The sequence below is a fragment of the Phyllobates terribilis genome, unplaced genomic scaffold (assembly GCF_046119375.1).
Source record: "Phyllobates terribilis strain yellow unplaced genomic scaffold, ASM4611937v1 Scaffold_12__6_contigs__length_324123572, whole genome shotgun sequence".
In the NCBI taxonomy this organism is placed as follows: Eukaryota; Metazoa; Chordata; class Amphibia; order Anura; family Dendrobatidae; genus Phyllobates; species Phyllobates terribilis.
The window spans coordinates 317841727-317868331 of NW_027362772.1; the positions used below are offsets into that span (position 1 = coordinate 317841727).

Here is a 26605-nt window from a genome sequence, read left to right on the forward strand (position 1 = left end):
GCGCACCCCCGCCCCACTCACACCCCGCGCACCCCCGCCCCACTCACAGCGCGCGCCATCGGCTTCTTAAAGATAGAAGGTAAGGAGAAATAAGAAGCGCTCACTCACACAGATCATTGGGATCAAAGGGTCGAGGAGGATCTGGATCCCACTCATCTATATCAGACTCCTCGCCTTCATCATCGTCTTCCTCCTCATCATCATCATCGTCGTCATCGTCCTCATCGTCGTCCTCATCCTCATCATCGTCGTCCTTGGCCTGGGAATCAGCGCTCGAGCTCTGCAGCGTGGCCATGTCTGCCGCACCCTCCACGCCGTCCACAGGAGGCAGGCCGCTGTGGTGCACGGAGAGCGATGGCTGCACATGGGGAGAGACACGGACAGTCTCCAGCAGATCAATGCCCCCTCCCTAACGCTGCCGTCGTGGCGTGCCCGGGACACGCACGCTGCACTTGTTGGGAAAGATTTGGCAACGTTCCCCTTTTCTCAGGAGGTGGAAAATCGCAAAACATACAGGAGAGGAAACTAAGATCTGCTCAGTCAGCTCCTCTAATGCTTCTACATAAGGCCACACAATGGGGCATCCATGACACACATGGTAGTCACAGATCACGTGGACACAGCTAGGGGCACCAGATAATGTCAGCGAGGTCCATCACACCCACCCCATACTTAGCCGTCAGGACATCTATCCTAGTATTTTGGGGTGGAGGGGCTGTCACCTGGACCCTCACTGATCCGTCATGTGCCACCACCCTGAGGGGGCTCCTTACCTGCGGCACGGCCTCCAATGCCAGGGTCTGGGCAGATTCAGGGACACTGCTGAGCACGGCTAGGTTGGCAGCGTTCATGCTCTGTGACGCAGGCAGCAATACTGTAACCTGGAATATAAAGCATAGCGCTGTGCACACTGCGCACAGGGACACAAATGGCGCGTGCAACCGGAGCAGAGACGTCCCGTTACCTGTTGGGTGGTGGCATCTTGCTGGACGTAGGCAACCTGGGGCTGGTCTGAAAAAAGCGCCTGAAAACGAGAACGCAGATTTCTGTCACCTTAGGAAATTCAGGCCGTCTCCCCCGACCCTCAGCGACCGCACCCTCAGCTCCCCCCGACCCTCAGCGACCGCACGCTCGTCTCCCCCGACCCTCAGCGACCGCACGCTCGTCTCCCCCGACCCTCAGCGACCGCACGCTCGTCTCCCCCGACCCTCAGCGACCGCACGCTCGTCTCCCCCGACCCTCAGCGACCGCACGCTCGTCTCCCCCGACCCTCAGCGACCGCACGCTCGTCTCCCCCGACCCTCAGCGACCCCACGCTCGTCTCCCCCGACCCTCAGCGACCGCACGCTCGTCTCCCCCGACCCTCAGCGACCGCACGCTCGTCTCCCCGACCCTCAGCGACCGCACGCTCGTCTCGCCCGACCCTCAGCGACCGCACGCTCGTCTCCCCCGACCCTCAGCGACCGCACGCTCGTCTCGCCCGACCCTCAGCGACCGCACGCTCGTCTCTCCCGACCCTCAGCGACCGCACGCTCGTCTCCCCCGACCCTCAGCGATCGCACGCTCGTCTCCCCCGACCCTCAGCGATCGCACGCTCGCCTCATCCGACCCTCAGCGATCGCACGCTCGTCTCCCCCGACCCTCAGCGATTGCAAGCTCGTCTCATCCGATCCTCAGATGTCAGCGATCGCACACCCGTCTCATCCGATCCTCAGATCTCAGCGCTCGCACGCTCGTCTCATCCGATCCTCAGACCTAAGCGTGCTCTGCGCAGCTTATGTTGAATATGACTAAACTGTCAATGTTTGACCACAGGTTGCTGTATATGGCAGACACGGAGGTCTCTGTAAGGCCCACGGCCACCATGGCCACCCATCAGCACCCTGTCATCTCGATGCAGGGCATCAATGGGCAGAATGAGGGACTGATCTCGCTGCATCTGCAGCATGTAAAGAGTTAAACAGCCAGTATCACACATGGCCGTGAGTGGATCTATCAGGTGGCAGGTGCGGATGGGCAGCTCCTTACATGTAGGTGGACGGCCGGATGTCTCTTACCAGGCAGGACCCGGCGGGGAGTGGGGCTCAGTGTGAGGTCTCATTACAGTAAGGAGGCAGATTCCCTGTACAGCAGCCTCCCTCCCGGCCAGCGAGGCCCAGTATAACGCCTGTCAGGAGGAAGACTCCACAATGGACGCCTCCTGGAGCTCATATACAATAACGGCCTGCTTTCAGTCATTCAGCTTTATAAAACGATGGAACAGAAGCCCCACAAGCTCGGTCAGGGGAGTCGTGTTCGGCCCATTTTTTACATTTACGCCCCATACCTGTGACCCGTCCACGGGATGAATATACACCAGGGTGTGTTCTGAGGCGTCCACTGAAGTAAATGAAGAGCCGTCGGCCGTGTACACCACCTGCTGCGGCGGACGCTCATGGTCATCACTGTACACAATCTGAGCCACAGCGCCCCCGTCTGGAACAAAGTGCACCTGCAGACGGAAAGTGAAGGAGTGGGAAAGGCAAAAGTGAGGAGTACTTTAGGAGTCGGAGTCGGTTCATTTTACACTGACTTCATAAAAATGGGCTCCGACTCCGACTCCACAGCCCTGCAGGGAACGACGAGCAAATATGGAGACCAAGGAAAGCAAACCAGCCGCAATATACAAGAACTACGTTATTAGGGGTTTACTACAGCTCCTGTTATTCCAGGACTCACGACCCCCGCACGAGTGTGAGGTCTTAGACGAGCCCATGTAAGTGGTGCTTCTGCTCCCAGCATTTGGGATTTCTCGTTCCTCCCATCCAGTACTGTAGGGAATAATCAGGCGGGCGGGTGTCTGAGGGCTACCTGGGCCGCGTTTGGTGTCTGGTCCTCTGCCGGAGGCCACACGTGAGGACTTTCTTGCTTGGAATCCATTGTGAACGAAAACCTCCAAGTCAGCGACTACTCCGCAGCGCCGGCTGTGAATACGGAGCTCTCATCTGTCCACAGCGTCTCCTCGGGGACATGGCATAGTCAATCCGGGCAACATGGCTGCAAGAGAACACAGGTCAGTGCAAAATGCAGACGATCAACATCTATAGACACAACATCGCCTTCCAGGTCACGGCGGCGCTCACCGCCCTTCGGGTCACGGCGGCGCTCACCGCCCTTCGGGTCACGGCGGCGCTCACCGCCCTTCGGGTCACGGCGGCGCTCACCGCCCTTCGGGTCACGGCGATGCTCACCACCCTTCGGGTCACGGCGGCGCTCACCGCCCTTCGGGTCACGGCGGCGCTCACCGCCCTTCGGGTCACGGCGACGCTCACCGCCTTCCGGGTCACGGCAGCGCTCACCACCTTCCGGATCACGGCGGCGCTCACCACCCTTCGGGTCACGGCGGCGCTCATCGCTGCAGCCGTATGAGCAGCTTCGTCATTCCAGAGTGTGAGAAAGAGGAGTGACTGCACCATATGGAGGATGAGACACAATCATGGCTCCTACGGGATGTCAATGACCAGAAGAGCTGTCTTGTGAGGGCCTTGTATCTATTGGGGACATATCATTTGCTTTTGGGGACAGCAGAGCACAGCCGTCTTTGGCGCGTCTAGCTGAGGACCATAGTCAGACACAAGCGGTTATTATAATCCTTCCTACAAGGCTGGTCCCGCTCCTACCTTCCATAGATCTCATCACCGCACCCGGCAGAATCGCAGAACTTCATACCCTAATCTCACAGAACAAGCAGAACGTTTCGCTCGTTCCCGGATTGATGAGCCGCCGGGAGCTTCCATCTGACAAGGGCTTTTGATTAGATTGAGGGAGGACTTGTTATCTCAGCGCTCGGCGTCGGACGCGGTTCAGGATGAAAAGGCCGATACTTGATGAAACGTTTGCAATCTCCTTCCACAGGCGACTCTCCTGCACGGAGCAGCGCGGCGCCATCTGCTGGGCTTAATCACTTGTTTGATGTTGATTGGTTCAGGACAGAAGTGGCTGCGCTTGCACCATTTCATGTCACACTTGGGCTGAAGGCAGAGGAGCGGCGGATGCCGCATATGGACCCCCTCGTAAGATGCGCTGGAGGGGCAGCTGCATCTGCTGAGCCCCCGCTCCTCGGGGAAAGTACTCAGCACTTGGTGTGATCACATTGGCCTCTCCGTGACTCCATTCCTGTAATGGCGCCATAGAGTGGTCCACACAATTAATAGGCAGTGGGCGCAGTCTTATATCCCCGGGGGACTGCTCACTGCCCGAGCAGTCTTCAGAAGATGAACATTTTACCCATGCCAGGGGGAGTACGAGCCCCATCATTGCCCTGCAGTCCATGGACTCGTTCTGTCTACACGGATACATTGTGACAAGTGAGCGACACAATGTTTATTAAGGTCCCTCTAAAATAAGTGCCGAGAGCCGGCAATCTCCAGCTCAGAGAACCAGAGCCATGGTATCGGGAGGGTTAATACTATGCTGGGCTTTGGCGCAGTGCACACTGGTGTTGGCTGTGCAGAGGTTCGGGGGAATAGCTGCAGACCTGTCCCTTGCTCCCAACAGCAAGATGGGAGAAGCCATAAGCCAACCAGAGCCAAATCCTGCAGGAGCCTCACAAGCAAAAACTGCAGCCTGCGCCTGCCCGGCCACCCCGCTATCCAGAGGGGAGGAGGAAAACTGCTGCCTACACCTGCCCGGCCGCCCCGCTATCCAGAGGGGAGGAGGAAAACTGCTGCCTGCACCTGCCCGACCGCCCCACTATCCAGAGGGTAGGAGGAAAACTGCTGACTGCACCTGCCCGGCCGCCCCGCTATCCAGAGAGGAGGAGGGAAAACTGCTGCCTGCACCTGCCCGGCCGCCCCGCTATCCAGAGGGGAGGAGGAAAACTGCTGCCTGCACCTGCCCGGCAGCCCCACTATCCAGAGGGTAGAAGGAAAACTGCTGCCTGCACCTGCCCCGCTATCCAGAGAGGAGGAGGGAAAACTGCTGCCTGCACCTGCCCGGCCGCCCCGCTATCCAGAGGGGAGGAGGAAAACTGCTGCCTGCACCTGCCCGGCCGCCCCACTATCCAGAGGGTAGAAGGAAAACTGCTGCCTGCATCTGCCCGGCCGCCCCACTATCCAGAGGGAAGGAGGAAAACTGCTCCCTGCACCTGCCGGGCCGCCCCACTATCCAGAGGGGAAGAGGAAAACTGCTCCCTGCACCTGCCCGGCCGCCCCGCTATCCAGAGGGGAGTAGGAAAACTGCTGCCTGCACCTGCCCGGCCGCCCCGCTATCCAGAGGGGAGGAGGAAAACTGCTGCCTGCACCTGCCCGGCCGCCCCACTATCCAGAGGGTAGGAGGAAAACTGCTGCCTGCACCTGCCCGGCCGCCCCACTATCCAGAGGGCAGAAGGAAAACTGCTGCCTGCACCTGCCGGGCCGCCCCACTATCCAGAGGGTAGAAGGAAAACTGCTCCCTGCACCTGCCCGGCCGCCCCGCTATCCAGAGGGTAGGAGGAAAACTGCTGCCTGCATCTGCCCGGCCGCCCCGCTATCCAGAGGGTAGGAGGAAAACTGCTGCCTGCACCTGCCCGGCCGCCCCGCTATCCAGAGGGGAGGAGGAAAACTGCTGCCTGCACCTGCCCGGCCGCCCCGCTATCCAGAGGGGAAGAGGAAAACTGCTCCCTGCACCTGCCCCGCTATCCAGAGAGGAGGAGGAAAAACTGCTGCGTGCACCTGCCCGGCCGCCCCGCTATCCAGAGGGGAGGAGGAAAACTGCTGCCTGCACCTGCCCGGACGCCCCGCTATCCAGAGGGTAGGAGGAAAACTGCTGCCTGCACCTGCCCGGCCGCCCCACTATCCAGAGAGAAGGAGGAAAACTGCTCCCTGCACCTGCCGGGCCGCCCCGCTATCCAGAGGGGAGGAGGAAAACTGCTGCCTGCACCTGCCCGGCCGCCCCGCTATCCAGAGGGGAGGAGGAAAACTGCTGCCTGCACCTGCCCAGCTGCCCCAATATCCAGAGGGGAGGAGGGAAAACTGCTGCCTGCAACTGCCCGGCCGCCCCACTATCCAGAGGGTAGAAGGAAAACTGCTCCCTGCACCTTCCCGGCCGCCCCACTATCCAGAGGGTAGGAGGAAAACTGCTGCCTGCACCTGCTCGGCCGCCCCACTATCCAGAGGGTAGGAGGAAAACTGCTGCCTGCACCTGCCCGGCCGCCCCGCTATCCAGAGGGGAGGAAGAAAACTGCTGCCTCCACCTGCCCGGCCGCCCCGCTATCCAGAGGGGAGGAGGAAAACTGCTCCCTGCACCTGCCGGGCCGCCCCGCTATCCACAGGGGAGGAGGAAAACTGCTCCCTGCACCTGCCCCGCTATCCAGAGAGGAGGAGGGAAAACTGCTGCCTGCACCTGCCCGGCCGCCCCGCTATCCAGAGGGGAGGAGGAAAACTGCTGCCTGCACCTGCCGGGCCGCCCCGCTATCCAGAGGGGAGGAGGAAAACTGCTGCCTACACCAGCCCGGCCGCCCCGCTATCCAGAAGGTAGGAGGAAAACTGCTGCCTGCACCTGCCCGGCCGCCCCACTATCCAGAGGGAAGGAGGAAAACTGCTCCCTGCACCTGCCGGGCCGTCCCGCTATCCAGAGGGGAAGAGGAAAACTGCTGCCTGCACCTGCCCGGCCGCCCCGCTATCCAGAGGGGAGGAGGAAAACTGCTGCCTGCACCTGCCCGGCCGCCCCACTATCCAGAGAGGAGGATGGAAAACTGCTGCCTGCACCTGCCGGGCCGCCCCGCTATCCAGAGGGGAAGAGGAAAACTGCTCCCTGCACCTGCCCCGCTATCCAGAGAGGAGGAGGAAAAACTGCTGCGTGCACCTGCCCGGCCGCCCCGCTATCCAGAGGGGAGGAGGAAAACTGCTGCCTGCACCTGCCCGGCCGCCCCGCTATCCAGAGGGTAGGAGGAAAACTGCTGCCTGCACCTGCCCGGCCGCCCCACTATCCAGAGAGAAGGAGGAAAACTGCTCCCTGCACCTGCCGGGCCGCCCCGCTATCCAGAGGGGAGGAGGAAAACTGCTGCCTGCACCTGCCCGGCCGCCCCGCTATGCAGAGGGGAGGAGGAAAACTGCTGCCTGCACCTGCCCGGCTGCCCCAATATCCAGAGGGGAGGAGGGAAAACTGCTGCCTGCAACTGCCCGGCCGCCCCACTATCCAGAGGGTAGAAGGAAAACTGCTCCCTGCACCTTCCCGGCCGCCCCACTATCCAGAGGGTAGGAGGAAAACTGCTGCCTGCACCTGCCCGGCCGCCCCACTATCCAGAGGTTAGGAGGAAAACTGCTGCCTGCACCTGCCCGGCCGCCCCGCTATCCAGAGGGGAGGAGGAAAACTGCTGCCTGCACCTGCCCGGCCGCCCCGCTATCCAGAGGGGAGGAGGAAAACTGCTCCCTGCACCTGCCGGGCCGCCCCGCTATCCAGAGGGGAGGAGGAAAACTGCTCCCTGCACCTGCCCCGCTATCCAGAGAGGAGGAGGGAAAACTGCTGCCTGCACCTGCCCGGCCGCCCCGTTATCCAGAGGGGAGGAGGAAAACTGCTGCCTGCACCTGCCGGGCCGCCCCGCTATCCAGAGGGGAGGAGGAAAACTGCTGCCTGCACCAGCCCGGCCGCCCCGCTATCCAGAAGGTAGGAGGAAAACTGCTGCCTGCACCTGCCCGGCCGCCCCACTATACAGAGGGAAGGAGGAAAACTGCTCCCTGCACCTGCCGGGCCGCCCCGCTATCCAGAGGGGAGGAGGAAAACTGCTGCCTGCACCTGCCCGGCCGCCCCGCTATCCAGAGGGGAGGAGGAAAACTGCTGCCTGCACCTGCCCGGCCGCCCCACTATCCAGAGAGGAGGATGGAAAACTGCTGCCTGCACCTGCCCGGCCGCCCCACTATCCAGAGGGTAGAAGGAAAACTGCCCCCTGCACCTTCCCGGCCGCCCCACTATCCAGAGGGTAGGAGGAAAACTGCTGCCTGCACCTGCCCGGCCGCCCCACTATCCAGAGGGTAGAAGGAAAACTGCTACCTGCACCTGCCCGGCCGCCCCGCTATCCAGAGGGTAGGAGGAAAACTGCTGCCTGCACCTGCCCGGCCGCCCCGCTATCCAGAGGGTAGGAGGAAAACTGCTCCCTGCACCTGCCGGGCCGTCCCGCTATCCAGAGGGGAGGAGGGAAAACTGCTGCCTGCACCTGCCCGGCTGCCCCGCTATCCAGAGGGGAGGAGGGAAAACTGCTCCCTCCATCTGCCCGACCGCCCCACTATCCAGAGGGGAAGAGGAAAACTGCTGCCTGCACCTGCCCGGCCGCCCCGCTATCCAGAAGGGAGGAGGAAAACTGCTGCCTGCACCTGACCGGCCGCCCCGCTATCCAGAGGGGAGGAGGAAAACTGCTGCTTGCACCTGCCCGGCCGCCCCGCTATCCAGAGGGGAGGAGGAAAACTGCTCCCTGCACCTGCCCCGCTATCCAGAGAGGAGGAGGGAAAACTGCTGCCTGCACCTGCCCGGCCGCCCCGCTATCCAGAGGGGAGGAGGAAAACTGCTGCCTGCACCTGCCCAGCCGCCCCGCTATCCAGAGGGGAGGAGGAAAACTGCTGCCTGCACCTGCCAGGCCGCCCCGCTATCCAGAGTGTAGGAGGAAAACTGCTGCCTGCACCTGCCCGGCCGCCCCACTATCCAGAGGGAAGGAGGAAAACTGCTCCCTGCACCTGCCGGGCCGCCCCGCTATCCAGAGGGGAGGAGGAAAACTGCTGCCTGCACCTGCTCGACCGCCCCACTATCCAGAGGGGAGGAGGGAAAACTGCTGCCTGCACCTGCCCGGCAGCCCCGCTATCCAGAGGGTAGGAGGAAAACTGCTGCCTGCACCTGTCCGGCCGCCCCACTATCCAGAGGGTAGGAGGAAAACTGCTGCCTGCACCTACCCGGCCGCCCCACTATCCAGAAGGCAGGAGGGAAAACTGCTGCCTGCACCGGCCCCGCTATCCAGAGAGGAGGGAAAACTGCTGTCTTCACCTGCCCAGCCGCCCCACTATCCAGAGAGGAGGAGGGAAAACTGCTGCCTGCACCTGCCCGGCCGCCCCGCTATCCAGAGGGTAGGAGGGAAAACTGCTGCCTGCACCTGCCCGGCCGCCCCGCTATCCAGAGGGTAGGAGGAAAACTGCTGCCTGCACCTGCCCGGCCGCCCCACTATCCAGAGGGGAGGAGGGAAAACTGCTGCCTGCACCTGCCCAGCCGCCCCGCTATCCAGAGGGGAGGAGGGAAAACTGCTGCCTGCACCTGCCCAGCCGCCCCGCTATCCAGAGGAGAGGAGGGAAAACTGCTGCCTGCACCTGCCCCGCTATCCAGAGAGGAGGAGGGAAAACTGCAGCCTGCACCTGCCCAGCCGCCCCGCTATCCAGAGGGGAGGAGGAAAACTGCTGCCTGCACCTGCCCAGCCGCCCCGCTATCCAGAGGGTAGGATGAAAACTGCTCCCTGCACCTGCCCGGCCACCCCACTATACGGAGGGGAGGAGGAAAACTGCAGCCTGCACCTGCCCGGCCACCCCACTATCCGGAGGGGAGGAGGGAAAACTGCTGCCTGCACCTGCCCGGCCGCCCCGCTATCCAGAGGGAAGGAGGAAAACTGCTGCCTGCACCTGCCCGGCCGCCCCGCTATCCAGAGGGTAGGATGAAAACTGTTCCCTGCACCTGCCCGGCCGCCCCACTATCCAGAGGGGAGGAGGGAAAACTGCTGCCTGCACCTGTCCGGCCGCCCCGCTATCCAGAGGGGAGGAGGGAAAACTGCTGTCTGCACCTGCACGGCCGCCCCACTATCCAGAGGGTAGAAGGAAAACTGCTCCCAGCACCTTCCCGGCCGCCCCACTATCCAGAGGGCAGGAGGAAAACTGCTCCCTGCACCTGCCCGGCCGCCCCGCTGTCCAGAGGGTAGGAGGAAAACTGCTGCCTGGACCTGCCCGGCCGCCCCACTATCCAGAGGGGAGGAGGGAAAACTGCTGCCTGGACCTGCCCGACCGCCCCACTATCCAGAGGGTAGGAGAAAAACTGCTGCCTGCACCTGCCAGGCCGCCCCACTATCCAGAGGGGAGGAGAGAAAACTGCTGCCTGCACCTGTCCGGCCGCCCCGCTATCCAGAGGGTAGGAGGAAAACTGCTCCCTGCACCTGCCCGGCCGCCCCACTATCCAGAGGGGAGGAGGAAAACTGCTGCCTGCACCTGCCCGGCCGCCTCGCTATCCAGAGGGGAGGAGGGAAAACTGCAGCCTGCACCTGCCCGGCCACCCCACTATCCAGAGGGGAGGAGGGAAAACTGCTGCCTGCACCTGCCCGGCCGCCCCGATATCCAGAGGGGAGGAGGAAAACTGCTGCCTGGACCTGCCCGGCCGCCCCGCTATCCAGAGGGAAGGAGGAAAACTGCTGCCTGCACCTGCCCGGCCGCCCCGCTATCCAGAGGGAAGGAGGAAAACTGCTGCCTGCACCTGCCCGGCCGCCCCGCTATCCAGAGGGTAGGAGAAAAACTGCTGCCTGCACCTGCCAGGCCGCCCCACTATCCAGAGGGGAGGAGAGAAAACTGCTGCCTGCACCTGCCCGGCCGCCCCACTATCCAGAGGGTAGGAGGAAAACTGCTGCCTGCACCTGCCCGGCCGCCCCGCTATCCAGAGAGGAGGAGGGAAAACTGCTGCCTGCACCTGCCCGGCCGCCCCGCTATCCAGAGGGGAGGAGGGAAAACTGCTGCCTGCACCTGCCCGGCCGCCCCACTATCCAGAGAGTAGAAGGAAAACTGCTCACTGCACCTTACCGGCCGCCCCACTATCCAGAGGGTAGGAGGAAAACTGCTCCCTGCACCTGCTCGGCCGCCCCGCTGTCCAGAGGGTAGGAGGAAAACTGCTGCCTGGTCCTGCTCGGCCGCCCCACTATCCAGAGGGGAGGAGGGAAAACTGCTGCCTGGACCTGCCCGGCCGCCCCACTATCCAGAGGGTAGGAGAAAAACTGCTGCCTGCACCTGCCAGGCCGCCCCACTATCCAGAGGGGAGGAGAGAAAACTGCTGCCTGCACCTGCCCGGCCGCCCCGCTATCCAGAGGGTAGGAGGAAAACTGCTCCCTGCACCTGCCCGGCCGCCCCGCTATCCAGAGGGTAGGAGGAAAACTGCTGCCTGCACCTGCCCGGCCGCCCCGCTATCCAGAGAGGAGGGAAAACTGCTGCCTGCACCTGCCCGGCCGCCCCGCTATCCAGAGAGGAGGAGGGAAAACTGCTGCCTGCACCTGCCCGGCCGCCCCGCTATCCAGAGGGGAGGAGGGAAAACTGCTGCCTGCACCTGCCCGGCCGCCCCGCTATCCAGAGGGTAGGAGGAAAACTGCTCCCTGCACCTGCCCGGCCACCCCACTATCCAGAGGGGAGGAGGAAAACTGCTGCCTGCACCTGCCCGGCCGCCCCGCTATCCAGAGGGGAGGAGGGAAAACTGCAGCCTGCACCTGCCCGGCCACCCCACTATCCAGAGGGGAGGAGGGAAAACTGCTGCCTGCACCTTCCCGGCCGCCCCGCTATCCAGAGGGAAGGAGGAAAACTGCTGCGTGCACCTGCCCAGCCGCCCCGTTATCCAGAGGGTAGGATGAAAACTGCTCCCTGCACCTGCCTGGCCGCCCCACTATCCAGAGGGGAGGAGGGAAAACTGCTGCCTGCACCTGCCCGGCCGCCCCGCTATCCAGAGGGGAGGAGGGAAAACTGCTGCCCGCACCTGCCTGGCCGCCCCACTATCCAGAGGGTAGAAGGAAAACTGCTCCCTGCACCTTCCCGGCCGCCCCACTATCCAGAGGGTAGGAGGAAAGCTGCTCCCTGCACCTGCCCGGCCGCCCCGCTGTCCAGAGGGTAGGAGGAAAACTGCTGCCTGGACCTGCCCGGCCGCCCCACTATCCAGAGGGGAGGAGGGAAAACTGCTGCCAGCACCTGCCCGGCCGCCCCGCTATCCAGAGGGGAGGAGGGAAAACTGCTGCCTGCACCTGTCCGGCCGCCCCGCTATCCAGAGGGTACGAGGAAAACTGCTGCCTGCACCTGCCCGGCCGCCCCGCTATCCAGAGAGGAGGAGGGAAAACTGCTGCCTGCACCTGCCCGGGCCGCCCCGATATCCAGAGGTGAGGAGGGAAAACTGCTACCTGCACCTGCCCGGACGCTCTGCTAGCCAGAGGTGAGGAGGGAAAACTGCTGCCTGCTCCTGCCCGGCTGCCCCACTATCCAGAGAGGAGGAGGGAAAACTGCTGCCTGCACCTGCCCGGCCGCCCCGCTATCCAGAGGGTAGGAGGGAAAACTGCTGCCTGCACCTGCCCAGCCACACCGCTATCCAGAGGGGAGGAGGAAAACTGCTGCCTGCACCTGCCCGACCGCCGCACTATCCAGAGGGGAGGAGGGAAAACTGCTGCCTCCACCTGCCCGGCCGCCCCGCTATCCAGAGGGAAGGAGGAAAACAGCCTGCCTGCACCTGCCCGGCCGCCCTACTATCCAGAGGGGAGGAGGGAAAACTGCTGCCTGGACCTGCCCGGCCGCCCCACTATCCAGAGGGTAGGAGAAAAACTGCTGCCTGCACCTGCCCGGCCGCCCCGCTATCCAGAGAGGAGGGAAAACTGCTGCCTGCACCTGCCCGGCCGCCCCGCTATCCAGAGAGGAGGAGGGAAAACTGCTGCCTGCACCTGCCCGGCCGCCCCGCTATCCAGAGGGGAGGAGGGAAAACTGCTGCCTGCACCTGCCCGGCCGCCCCGCTATCCAGAGGGTAGGAGGAAAACTGCTCCCTGCACCTGCCCGGCCACCCCACTATCCAGAGGGGAGGAGGAAAACTGCTGCCTGCACCTGCCCGGCCGCCCCGCTATCCAGAGGGGAGGAGGGAAAACTGCAGCCTGCACCTGCCCGGCCACCCCACTATCCAGAGGGGAGGAGGGAAAACTGCTGCCTGCACCTTCCCGGCCGCCCCGCTATCCAGAGGGAAGGAGGAAAACTGCTGCGTGCACCTGCCCAGCCGCCCCGTTATCCAGAGGGTAGGATGAAAACTGCTCCCTGCACCTGCCCGGCCGCCCCGCTATCCAGAGAGGAGGAGGGAAAACTGCTGCCTGCACCTGCCCAGCCGCCCCGCTATCCAGAGGGTAGGAGGAAAACTGCTGCCTGCACCTGCCCGGCCGCCCCACTATCCAGAGGGGAGGAGGGAAAACTGATGCCTGCACCTGCCCGGCCGCCCCGCTATCCAGAGGGGAGGAGGGAAAACTGCTGCCTGCACCTGCCTGGCCGCCCCAATATCCAGAGGGTAGAAGGAAAACTGCTCCCTGCACCTTCCCGGCCGCCCCACTATCCAGAGGGTAGGAGGAAAGCTGCTCCCTGCACCTGTCCGGCCGCCCCGCTGTCCAGAGGGTAGGAGGAAAACTGCTGCCTGCACCTGCCCGGCCGCCCCACTATCCAGAGGGGAGGAGGGAAAACTGCTGCCTGGACCTGCCCGGCCGCCCCACTATCCAGAGGGTAGGAGAAAAACTGCTGCCTGCACCTGCCAGGCCGCCCCACTATCCAGAGGGGAGGAGAGAAAACTGCTGCCTGCACCTGCCCGGCCGCCCAGCTATCCAGAGGGTAGGAGGAAAACTGCTCCCTGCACCTGCCCGGCCGCCCCGCTATCCAGAGGGTAGGAGGAAAACTGCTCCCTGCACCTGCCCGGCCGCCCCGCTATCCAGAGAGGAGGAGAGAAAACAGCTGCCTGCACCTCACCGGCCGCCCCACTATCCAGAGGGGAGGAGGGAAAACTGCTGCCTGGACCTGCCCGGCCGCCCCACTATCCAGAGGGTAGGAGAAAAACTGCTGCCTGCACCTGCCCGGCCGCCCCGCTATCCAGAGGGAAGGAGGAAAACTGCTCCCTGCACCTGCCCGGCCGCCCCGCTATCCAGAGGGAAGGAGGAAAACTGCTGCCTGCACCTGCCCGGCCGCCCCGCTATCCAGAGGGAAGGAGGAAAACTGCTGCCTGCACCTGCCCGGCCGCCCCGCTATCCAGAGGGGAGGAGGGAAAACTGCTGCCTGGACCTGCCCCGCTATCCAGAGGGAAGGAGGAAAACTGCTCCCTGCACCTTCACCTGCCCCCCGGCCGCCCCGCTATCCAGAGGGAAGGAGGAAAACAGCTGCCTGCACCTGCCCGGCCGCCCCGCTATCCAGAGAGGAGGAGGGAAAACTGCTGCCTGCACCTGCCCAGCCGCCGAGCTATCCAGAGGGAAGGAGGAAAACAGCTGCCTGCACCTGCCCAGCCGCCGAGCTATCCAGAGGGAAGGAGGGAAACTACTCCCTGCACCTGCCCGGCCGCCCCGCTATCCAGAGGGTAGGAGGAAAACTGCTCCCTGCACCTGCCCGACCGCCCCACTATCCAGAGGGGAAGAGGATAACTGCTCCCTGCACCTGCCCGGCCGCCCCGCTATCCAGAGGGTAGGAGGAAAACTGCTGCCTGCACCTGCCCGGCCGCCCCGCTATCCAGAGGGTAGGAGGAAAACTGCTCCCTGCACCTGCCCGACCGCCCCGCTATCCAGAGGGTAGGAGGAAAACTGCTCCCTGCACCGGCCCGACCGAAGACTGGAAAACATGTATTTGGAAGTCGCCTTTCTACACTCATCAGGAGAGCTTTAAACTAGAACAATGTGGGAAGGGAAGCAAAAGGCCAGAAAAAGCCATACAGCTGACAAATACTATTGAGATCTCTGCTACTCGAAGTGGAAAAGAAGAACAAAGACAAAAAAATCTAAATAAAAATATGGGAGGAAGAGAAACCAATCACAAACTAAAATGTTTTTATACAAATGCACAAAGCATGGGCAACAAACAAGGAGAATTGGAACTACTAACGCAGGAAAAGGAATATGATGTCATTGGAATCACTGAAACTTGGTGGGACGATACACATGATTGGAATAAAAGGCTAAAAGGATACAACTTATTTGCAAGAAACAGACTTGATAAACGAGGAGGAGGTGTCGCATTGTATGTTAGAAAAGCGTATATCTGCACAGAGATTGAAGCTTCAGAGACTGGGAGTTCTGTGGAAACTGTTTGGGTAAGAATACAAGGAGAGAACAACGGAAAGGACACCATTGTAGGCATTTACTACAGGCCACCTGGGCAAGCTGAAGATATGGATGAACTCTTTATGTATCAAATGACCAAGTTCTCCAAAAAATATGACGTAGTGGTCATGGGAGATTTCAACTATCCAGACATTTGTTGGGAATCTCTCTCAAGTAAAACTAACAGGTCAAGCAAATTCTTATCCTCTCTTGCTGACAACTTTATCTTCCAAAAGGTAGGGGAGAAAACAAGGGGATCTGCTACTTTGGATCTAATCCTTATAAACAGGGAGGAAATGGTTGAGGAGGTAAAGGTGGCTGGGACCCTAGGAGGCATCGATCATGCTATTATAGAATTTTGGATAACTAGAGGAGGAAGACATGTGAAGACTCAAACTTCAAGGTTAGATTTTAGAAAGGCAGATTTTAAGAGACTCAGAAAGAGAATAGGAGGGATCCAATGGCTGGATGTCCTTAAGGACAAAAATGTCCAGGAAGGATGGGAAATTTTTAAAAATGAGATTCTCAAAGCACAATCGTTAACAATCCCGAAAAGTAGGAAGAATGGGAAGCATTTAAGGAAACCAGGATGGATGAACACAGAACTTAAACACATGCTAAAAAGAAAGAAAGAAATGTTTATTAAATGGAAAGAGGGAGGCATATCTAAAGAAGATTATAATGCAGTCTGCAGATCCTGCAGGGCATGTATCAGGTTAGCTAAAGCTGACAATGAATTAAGGCTTGCAAGAGATGTCAAAAGCAATAAAAAAGGATTTTGGGGGTATGTCAAAAGTAAAAGAAAAGTCAAAGATGCTATAGGATTTTTACAGGATGAAAATGGAGAAATGGTAAGAGAGGATGTTGAGAAGGCCGAACTTTTTAATTCCTATTTTGCATCTGTTTTCTCTCAGAAAGAAAATGTAACATCAACTGATCTTCACTGTCCTTTTAAAGGAATAGAGGAATTCAAGTTATCTGTAAACAGAAAGATTGTGAGGGAATATTTAGCTAACATAAATGAGTTCAAGTCTCCAGGTCCAGATGAATTACACCCCAGAGTACTGAAGGAGATCGTAGAAGAAATTTTAGAACCACTCTCCATAATCTTTGAAAATTCTTGGAGAACAGGAGAAGTCCCAGAAGACTGGAGAAGAGCAAATGTTGTTCCTATCTTCAAAAAGGGGAAGAAGGTGGACCCAGGGAACTATAGGCCGGTGAGTCTGACTTCTATACCAGGAAAGATCTTTGAACAAATTATTAAACAACATGTATGTAAGTACATGGATAAGAATGAAGTGATTAACCAGAGTCAGCATGGGTTTGTAACTAACAAGTCATGTCAGACTAACTTAATTTCCTTCTATGACAGAATCACTGACTGGGTGGATCAGGGAAATGCTGTAGATATAGTATATCTTGACTTCAGCAAAGCATTTGACAAAGTATCTCACACCATCCTTATTGAAAAAATGACCAAGTATGCAATGGACCAGGCAACTGTTAGGTGGATTCATAACTGGCTTAGTGATCGGACTCAAAGGGTGGTTGTAAATGGCTTCACATCCAGCTGGATGAATGTCTCAAGTGGGGTACCACAGGGCTCCGTCCTGGGACCTGTATTGTTCAACATCTTTATCAATGATTTAGATGAAGGAATTGAGGGTAAACTGATTAAATTTGCTGATGACACAAAGCTAGGAGGGATAGCTAATACTAGAGAAGAGAGAGAGAGGCTTCAAAAAGACCTAAATAAACTGGAGCAGTGGGCAGCAACCAACAGAATGGTTTTTAACAGGGAAAAATGCAAAGTACTACATCTGGGCAATAAAAATGAAAAAAGCATATACAGAATGGGAGGAATAGAGCTAAGCAACAGTACATGTAAAAAGACTTAGGTATACTAATAGATCATAGACTGAACATGAGTCAACAGTGTGATGCAGCAGCAAAAAAGGCAAATACAATTCTGGGATGTAGTAACAGAAGCATACAGTCTAGATCACGTGAAGTCATTATCGGTCTTTACTCCTCTTTGGTCAGACCTCATCTGGAATACTGTGTACAGTTTTGGGCACATTTTAAAAAAGACATCGACAAACTGGAGCAAGTTCAGAGAAGAGCGACCAGAATGGTGACTGGTCTGCAAACCATGTCCTATGAGGAACGGTTGCAGGATTTGGGAATGTTTAGCTTGCAAAAAAGAAGACTGAGAGGAGACTTAATAGCTGTCTACAAATATGTCAAGGGCTGTCACATTGTAGAAGGATCATCTTTATTCTCATTTGCACAAGGAAAGACTAGAAGCAATGGGATGAAACTAAATGGGAGGAGACACAGATTAGATATTAGAAAAAACTTTTTGACAGTTAGGGTGATTAATGAGTGGAACAGGCTGCCACGAGAGGTGGTGAGTTCCCCTTCAATGGACGTCTTCAAACAGAGGCTGGACAGACATCTGTCTGAGATGATCTAGTGAATCCTGCTTTGAGCCGGGGGGTTGGACCAGATGACCCAGGAGGTCCCTTCCAACTCTACCATTCTATGATTCTATGGCCGCCCCACTATCCAGAGGGGAAGAGGAAAACTGCTCCCTGCACCTGCCCGGCCGCCCAACTATCCAGAGGGGAAGAGGAAAACTGCTCCCTGCACCTGCCCGACCGCCCCGCTATCCAGAGGGTAGGAGGAAAACTGCTCACTGCACCTGCCCGGCCGCCCCACTATCCAGAGGGTAGGAGGAAAACTGCTCACTGCAGCTGCCCGACCGCCCCACTATTCAGAGGGGAGGAGGGAAACTGCTCCCTGTACCTGCCCGGCCGTCCCGCTATCCAGAGGATAGGAGGAAAACTGCTCCCTGTACCTGCCCGGCCGTCCCGCTATCCAGAGGGGAGGAGGAAAACTGCTCCCTGCACCTGCCCGACCGCCCCGCTATCCAGAGGGGAGGAGGAAAACTGCTGCCTGCACCTGCCCGGCCGCCCCACTATCCAGAGGGGAGGAGGGAAAACTGCTGCCCCTTACCCCCACAGGCACTAGGCCCTGCCCCTTACCCCTGTAAGCACTAGGCCCTGCCCCTTACCCCCACAGGCACTAGGCCCCGCCCACTTCCCGGTTTACATCTTGGAGTCTGTTGCTGGAGCCAGATTACACGGGGCAGCAGGTTACATAGACGGGACCCCTCATGGCTGGAGGAAGACATGTGTAGATTGCAGCTTTTCAGGTGCCAGAGGACAGGATGAGGGTCTTGTTTTCTCTTTCAGGGTCTTCACTACCGGATTCCCATCATTTCAGGAGCCCAATCAAGATCACAATCCATCTTTACCTCCTGCAGCTCCAGCGATGTCAGCGCCCATGGTCCCGGGACGTCAGGTGACCTGCTATGTCACATGCTGGTGGCAGCCAATGAGAAGCCGCTCGTCAGTGGTAACTCATCAATATCTGTGCGAATGGACGTCCGCTCTGATACCAACGTAAGAGAGCGTCACATGCACAAGCAGCGGCCGAGAGAGGACGACGAACAAAAGAGAGCGTCAAGTGTACAAGCAGCGGCCGAGAGAGGACGAAGCACATAAAAGAGCGTCACATGCAAAAGCACCGGCCGAGAGAGGACGACGCACATAAGAGAGCGTCACGTGTACAAGCAGCGGCCGAGAGAGGACGACGCACATAAGAGAGCGTCACATGCACAAGCAGCGGCCGAGAAGTACGACGCACATAAGAGAGCGTCACGTGTACAAGCAGCGGCAGAGAGAGGACGACGCACATAAGAGAGCGTCACGTGTACAAGCAGCGGCCGAGAGAAGGACGACGCACATAAAAGAGCGTCACGTGTACAAGCAGCGGCCGAGAGAAGGACGACGCACATAAAAGAGCGTCACGTGTACAAGCAGCGGCAGAGAGAGGACGACGCACATAAGAGAGCGTCACGTGTACAAGCAGCGGCCGAGAGAAGGACGACGCACATAAAAGAGCGTCACGTGTACAAGCAGCGGCCGAGAGAAGGACGACGCACATAAAAGAGCGTCACGTGTACAAGCAGCGGCAGAGAGAGGACGACGCACATAAGAGAGCGTCACATGCACAAGCAGCGGCCGAGAAGTACGACGCACATAAGAGAGCGTCACGTGTACAAGCAGCGGCAGAGAGAGGACGACGCACATAAGAGAGCGTCACGTGTACAAGCAGCGGCCGAGAGAAGGACGACGCACATAAAAGAGCGTCACGTGTACAAGCAGCGGCCGAGAGAAGGACGACGCACATAAAAGAGCGTCACGTGTACAAGCAGCGGCAGAGAGAGGACGACGCACAGTGCCAGAAGAGGCGACAACAATGATGGGCAAAACAGCGGGAACAAAAAGGAAGAATAGGAAAAAAAAAAGACCCAAGGACACAACATTAGAGTCTTTATATAGAATTATTCACAACCGTTTACATTACTGCAGAGCGGCACTCACTATTCTGCTGGTGCAGTCACTGTGTACATACATTACTGATCCTGAGTTACCTCCTGTATTATACTCCAGAGCTGCACTCACTATTCTGCTGGTGCAGTCAATGTGTACATACATTACATTACTGATCCTGAGTTACCTCCTGTATTATACTCCAGAGCTGCACTCACTATTCTGCTGGTGCAGTCACTGTGTGCATACATTACATTACTGATCCTGAGTTACATCCTGTATTATACTCCAGAGCTGTACTCACTATTCTGCTGGTGCAGTCACTGTGTACATTACATTACTGATCCTGAGTTACATCCTGCATTATACTCGAGCTGCACTCACTATTCTGCTGGTGCAATCACTGTGTACATACATTACATTACTGATCCTGAGTTACCTCCTGTATTATACTCCAGAGCTGCACTCACTATTCTGCTGGTGCAGTCACTGTGTGCATACATTACATTACTGATCCTGAGTTACCTCCTGTATTATACTCCAGAGCTGCACTCACTATTCTGCTGGTGCAGTCACTGTGTGCATACATTACATTACTGATCCTGAGTTACATCCTGTATTATACCCCAGAGCTGCACTCACTATTCTGCTGGTGCAGTCACTGTGTACATACATTACATTACTGATCCTCAGTTACATCCTGTATTATACTCCAGAGCTGCACTCACTATTCTGCTGGTGCAGTCAATGTGTACATACATTACATAACTGATCCTGAGTTACCTCCTGTATTATACTCCAGAGCTGCACTCACTATTCTGCTGCAGTCACTGTGTACATACATTACATTACTGATCCTAAGTCACATCCTGTATTATACCCCAGAGCTGCACTCACTATTCTGCTGGTGCAGTCACTGTGTACATACATTACATTACTGATCCTGAGTTACATCCTGTATTATACTCCAGAGCTGCACTCACTATTCTGCTGGTGCAGTCACTGTGTACATACATTACATTACTGATCCTGAGTTACATCCTGTATTATACTCCAGAGCTGCACTCACTATTCTGCTGGTGCGGTCACTGTGTACATACATTACATTACTGATCCTGAGTTACATCCTGTATTATACTCCAGAGCTGCACTCACTATTCTGCTGGTGCAGTCACTGTGTTCATACATTACATTACTGATCCTGAGTTGCCTCCTGTATTATACTCCAGAGCTGCACTCACTATTCTGCTGGTGCAGTCACTGTGTACATACATTACATTACTGATCCTGAGTTACATCCTGTATTACACCCCAGAGCTGCACTCACTATTCTGCTGGTGCAGTCACTGTGTACATACATTACATTACTGATCCTGAGTTACATCCTGTATTATACCCCAGAGCTGCACTCACTATTCTGCTGGTGCAGTCACTGTGTACATACATTACACTACTACTCCTGAGTTACATCCTGTATTACACCCCAGAGCTGCACTCACTATTCTGCTGGTGCAGTCACTGTGTACATACATTACATTACTGATCCTGAGTTACCTCCTGTATTATACTCCAGAGCTGCACTCACTATTCTGCTGGTTCAGTCACTGTGTACATACATTACATTACTGATCCTGAGTTACATCCTGTATTATACCCCGGAGCTGCACTCACTATTCTGCTGGTGCAGTCCCTGTGTACATACATTACATTACTGATCCTGAGTTACATCCTGTATTATACCCCAGAGCTGCACTCACTATTCTGCTGGTGCAGTCACTGTGTACATACATTACATTACTGATCCTGAGTTACCTCCTGTATTATACTCCAGAGCTGCACTCACTATTCTGCTGGTGCAGTCACTGTGTACATACATTACTGATCCTGAGTTACATCCTGTATTATACCCCGGAGCTGCACTCACTATTCTGCTGGTGCAGTCACTGTGTACATACATTACATTACTGATCCTGAGTTACCTCCTGTATTATACCCCAGAGCTGCACTCACTATTCTGCTGGTGCAGTCACTGTGTACATACATTACACTACTACTCCTGAGTTACATCCTGTATTATACCCCAGAGCTGTACTCACTATTCTGCTGGTGCAGTCACTGTGTACATACATTACATTACTGATCCTGAGTTACCTCCTGTATTATACTCCAGAGCTGCACTCACTATTCTGCTGGTGCGGTCACTGTGTACATACATTACATTACTGATCCTGAGTTACATCCTGTATTATACTCCAGAGCTGCACTCACTATTCTGCTGGTGCAGTCACTGTGTTCATACATTACATTACTGATCCTGAGTTGCCTCCTGTATTATACTCCAGAGCTGCACTCACTATTCTGCTGGTGCAGTCACTGTGTACATACATTACATTACTGATCCCGAGTTACATCCTGTATTATACCCCAGAGCTGCACTCACTATTCTGCTGGTGCAGTCACTGTGTACATACATTACATTACTGATCCTGAGTTACATCCTGTATTATACCCCAGAGCTGCACTCACTATTCTGCTGGTGCAGTCACTGTGTACATACATTACATTACTACTCCTGAGTTACATCCTGTATTATACCCCAGAGCTGTACTCACTATTCTGCTGGTGCAGTCACTGTGTACATACATTACATTACTGATCCTGAGTTACCTCCTGTATTATACCCCAGAGCTGCACTCACTATTCTGCTGGTGCAGTCACTGTGTACATACATTACATTACTGATCCTGAATTACATCCTGTATTATACTCCAGAGCTGCACTCACTATTCTGCTGGTGCAGTCACTGTGTACATACATTACATTACTGATCCTGAGTTACCTCCTGTATTATACTCCAGAGCTGCACTCACTATTCTGCTGGTGCAGTCACTGTGTACATACATTACATTACTGATCCTGAGTTACATCCTGTATTATTCTCCGGAGCTGCACTCACTATTCTGATGGTGCAGTCTCTGTGTACATACATTACATTACTGATCCTGAGTTACATCCTGTATTATACTCCAGAGCTGCACTCACTATTCTGCTGGTGCAGTCACTGTGTACGTACATTACATTACTGATCCTGAGTTACATCCTGTATTATACTCCAGAGCTGCACTCACTATTCTGCTGGTGCAGTCACTGTGTACATACATTACATTACTGATCCTGACTTACATCATGTATTATACTCCAGAGCTGCACTCACTATTCTGCTGGTGCAGTCACTGTGTACATACATTACATTACTGATCCTGAGTTACCTCCTGTATTATACCCCGGAGCTGCACTCACTATTCTGCTGGTGCAGTCACTGTGTACATACATTACATTACTGATCCTGAGTTACATCCTGTATTATACTCCAGAGCTGCACTCACTATTCTGCTGGTGCAGTCACTGTGTACATACATTACATTACTGATCCTGAGTTACCTCCTGTATTATTCTCCGGAGCTGCACTCACTATTCTGCTGGTGCAGTCACTGTGTACATACATTACATTACTGATCCTGAGTTACCTCCTGTATTATACTCCAGAGCTGCACTCACTATTCTGCTGGTGCAGTCACTGTGTACATACATTACATTACTGATCCTGAGTTACATCCTATATTATACTCCAGAGCAGCACTCACTATTCTGCTGGTGCAGTCACTGTGTACATACATTACATTACTGATCCTGAGTTACATTCTGTATTATATTCCAGAGCTGCACTCACTATTCTGCTGGTGCAGTCACTGTGTACATACATACATTACTGATCCTGAGTTACCTCCTGTATTATACTCCAGAGCTGCACTCACTATTCTGCTGGTGCAGTCACTGTGTACATACATTACATTACTGATCCTGAGTTACATCCTGTATTATACTCCAGAGCTGCACTCACTATTCTGCTGGTGCAGTCACTGTGTACATACATTACATTACTGATCCTGAGTTACATCCTGTATTATACTCCAGAGCTGCACTCACTATTCTGCTGGTGCAGTCACTGTGTACATACATTACATTACTGATCCTGAGTTACATCCTGTATTATACTCCAGAGCTGCACTCACTATTCTGCTGGTGCAGTCACTGTGTACATACATTACATTACTGATCCTGAGTTACATCGTGTATTATATTCCAGAGCTGCACTCACTATTCTGCTGGTGCAGTCACTGTGTATATACATTACAGTACTGATCCTGAGTTACATCCTGTATTATACTCCAGAGCTGCACTCACTATTCTGCTGGTGCAGTCACTGTGTACATACATTACATTACTGATCCTGAGTTACATCCTGTATTATACTCCAGAGCTGCACTCACTATTCTGCTGGTGCAGTCACTGTGTACATACATTACATTACTGATCCTGAGTTACATCGTGTATTATATTCCAGAGCTGCGCTCACTATTCTGCTGGTGCAGTCACTGTGTACATACATTACAGTACTGATCCTGAGTTACATCCTGTATTATACTCCAGAGCTGCACTCACTATTCTGCTGGTACAGTCACTGTGTACATACATTACATTACTGATCCTGAGTTACATCCTGTATTATACTCCAGAGCTGCACTCACTATTCTGCTGGTGCAGTCACTGTGTACATACATTACATTACTGATCCTGAGTTACCTCCTGTATTATACTCCAGAGCTGCACTCACTATTCTGCTGGTGCAGTCTCTGTACTCCCATCCCTGATGCTGTATTACCCTCCAGAGCTGCACTCTGTACAGCCCCGGTGATAGTTGGGCCGCATTGCTATGGCTGGACTATCGCAGGGCCCGGTACTTGTACACATCACCGGTCACACGCGGCGTTTCTGGCCGGCAGACGTTACACGGCCCCGCAGTGACAGGATGAATCCGGCGGGGGCAGGTTGCGCGCGGTGAGGCAGCGGTCAGCCCCATCGCTTGGTGGGGGGGACCCAGAGGATTTGGAGCCGGCACAGACCGCACTGCTGGTCCTGCTCCGGAGTGACCGCTCCGCTCACCCCCGCCCGTTACCGGCCAGCCGGCCTCAGAGCAGCCCCGCCTCAGTCGCGCCGCCGCCGCCCCCTCCCAGCGCCCGCGGTCCCCGCAGCTCCCCCCGGCCGGTGCGGGTAAGATGCGGCGTCCCATTAGCACTGAGGGGGCGGGGGATGGACTGTACCACCGAGCGCTATGCGGCGGGGCGGCCGTGTGTGACAGGCCCTCTGCTCTCCGCTCCACGGCCGCTCCGTCCGCTCCAGCGACTCCCGCCACTGCCGCCAGCCTCCCCACACTCTCACCCGGGCGCTCACAGCCCCGGGAGACCGGGGAGAGAAGCCGTGGCGCCATTTTGGGTGGGACTAAAACGACAACAACCCCGGCTCCAGCCCACAGCACAGAGCGGGACGAGGAGGAAACCAATATATTGTGCCCCGTTCCCGGCCCGGTGTCCGCCGCTGCCAGCCCCGCCCCGGCCTACCTCGGGCAGTGTGAGGCCCCGGCGCCCGCGCCTCGCCGCTCCGCCCCATCATTTCCTCATATTAATGAAAATTGTCCACCCGTCCTCACCTCAGAATGGTAGCTGCAGCGATGGTGGCTCTGCAGCATTAGCATAATCTGCCTAGCAACCGCCGAACGTGGAGTTCTGATTGGTCACTTCATCCTCAGACTGTAACAGTATTTCCCTAGTCATACATCGGCTTATAAACGCCGGGGAAGGGCCAGAGCCGCCACCGCCGTGATAATCACCGGGCAGCGCGGGGACCGGGGGGCTACACCGAATATCTGAATATAACCTGCTCCGCCGTACACAGTTGAGGGGCGGCGAGGCGACCAATCAGAGGGCGCGACACTTGTGTACGTAGAAAAGAACGGCAGACGGCGCCCCCAGAGGCGACGAGGAGAACTGCAGGCGAAGCCCAGTCCTGAGGAGAGAGGGGCCCCAGAGGAGACAGGGGGCCACGTAGGAAAGAGGAGGGTCTCAGAGGGGACAGGGTGCCACATGGTGGGGAGAGGGGTCCCAGAGGAGACAAGGGGCCACATAGGAAAGAGAAGGGTCTCAGAGGAGACAGGGGGCCACATGGTGGGGAGAGGGGTCCAAGAGGAGACAAGGGGCCACATAGGAAAGAGGAGGGGACGGGGCCACATAGGAAAGAGAAGGTTATCAGAGTGGACAGGGGGGCTACAAGGAAGTATTAGGGTCTCAGAGGAGACACGTGGCCACATAGGAAAGAGAAGGGTCTCAGGGGGCCACATAGGAAGGATGAGGGGACAAGGGCAACTTAGGAAAGAGGAGGGTCTCAGGGGGCCACATAGGAAAGAGAAGGGTCTCCGAGGGGACAGGTGGCCACATAGGAAAGAGGAGGGGACAGGTGGCCACATAGGAAAGAGAAGGGTCTCACAGGGGACAGGGGGCCACATAGGAAAGAGGAGAATCTCAGAGGAGACGGGGGTCCACATAAGAAACAGTAGGTTCTCAGAGGGGACAGGGGGCCACATAGGAAAGAGGAGGGTCTCAGGGGGCCACATAGGAAAGAGGAGGGTCTCAGGGGGCCACATAAGAAAGAGTAGGTTCTCAGAGGGGACAGGGGGCCACATAGGAAAGAGGAGGGTCTCAGGGGGCCACATAAGAAAGAGTAGGTTCTCAGAGGGGACAGGGGGCCACATAGGAAAGAGGAGGGTCTCAGGGGGCCACATAAGAAAGAGTAGGTTCTCAGAGGAGACAGGGGGCCACATAGGAAAGAGGAGGGTCTCAGGGGGCGACATAGGAAAGAGGAGGGTCTCAGAGGGGACATGGGACCACATAGGAAAGAGAAAGGTCTCAGAGGGGACAGGGGGCCACATAGGAAAGAGAAAGGTCTCAGAGGGGACAGGGGGCCACATAGGAAAGAGGAGGGTCTCAGAGGGGACAGGGGGCCACATAGTAAATAGAAGGGGCCACATAGGAGGGAGAGGGGCCCCAGATTAGACATGAGGCCACATAGGAAAGAGAAGGGTCCCAGATTAGACATGGGGCCACATAGGAGAGAGAAGGGCCCCAGGTTAGACAGGGGCCACTTAGGAAAGAGAAGGATCCACATGGGGGGGGGGGGGAGTGGGCCACATAAGAGGAAAGAAGGGGCCCCAGAGGAGGGAGAGAAGCATTGCAGGTGAATCCCAGTTCGGTGATGAGAGAGGGGCCATAGA

At 56.5% G+C, this 26605-nt stretch overlaps 1 protein-coding gene across 5 annotated transcripts in view; it reads right to left on the minus strand.

The window, feature by feature from the left end:
• The window catches only part of PRDM10 (PR/SET domain 10), a 46328-nt gene extending 21206 nt beyond the window's left edge, over positions 1 to 25122 (minus strand). For 2 of the 5 annotated variants that reach the window (XM_073657458.1, XM_073657454.1), the window contains exons 1-6: positions 24900 to 25003; positions 2851 to 3036; positions 2327 to 2491; positions 965 to 1024; positions 774 to 881; positions 109 to 358 (exon numbers count right to left, since the gene is read on the minus strand). In XM_073657458.1, coding sequence (XP_073513559.1) covers positions 109 to 358; positions 774 to 881; positions 965 to 1024; positions 2327 to 2491; positions 2851 to 2919 — 652 coding nt within the window. In that variant the 5' untranslated portion in view covers positions 2920 to 3036; positions 24900 to 25003. Of the gene's footprint in view, positions 1 to 108; positions 359 to 773; positions 882 to 964; positions 1025 to 2326; positions 2492 to 2850; positions 3037 to 18359; positions 18497 to 24899 lie in introns of all 5 variants that reach the window. The other 3 variants (XM_073657457.1, XM_073657456.1, XM_073657455.1) reach the window with 3 other exon arrangements.
• Between the last annotated feature and the right edge of the window lie 1483 nt (positions 25123 to 26605).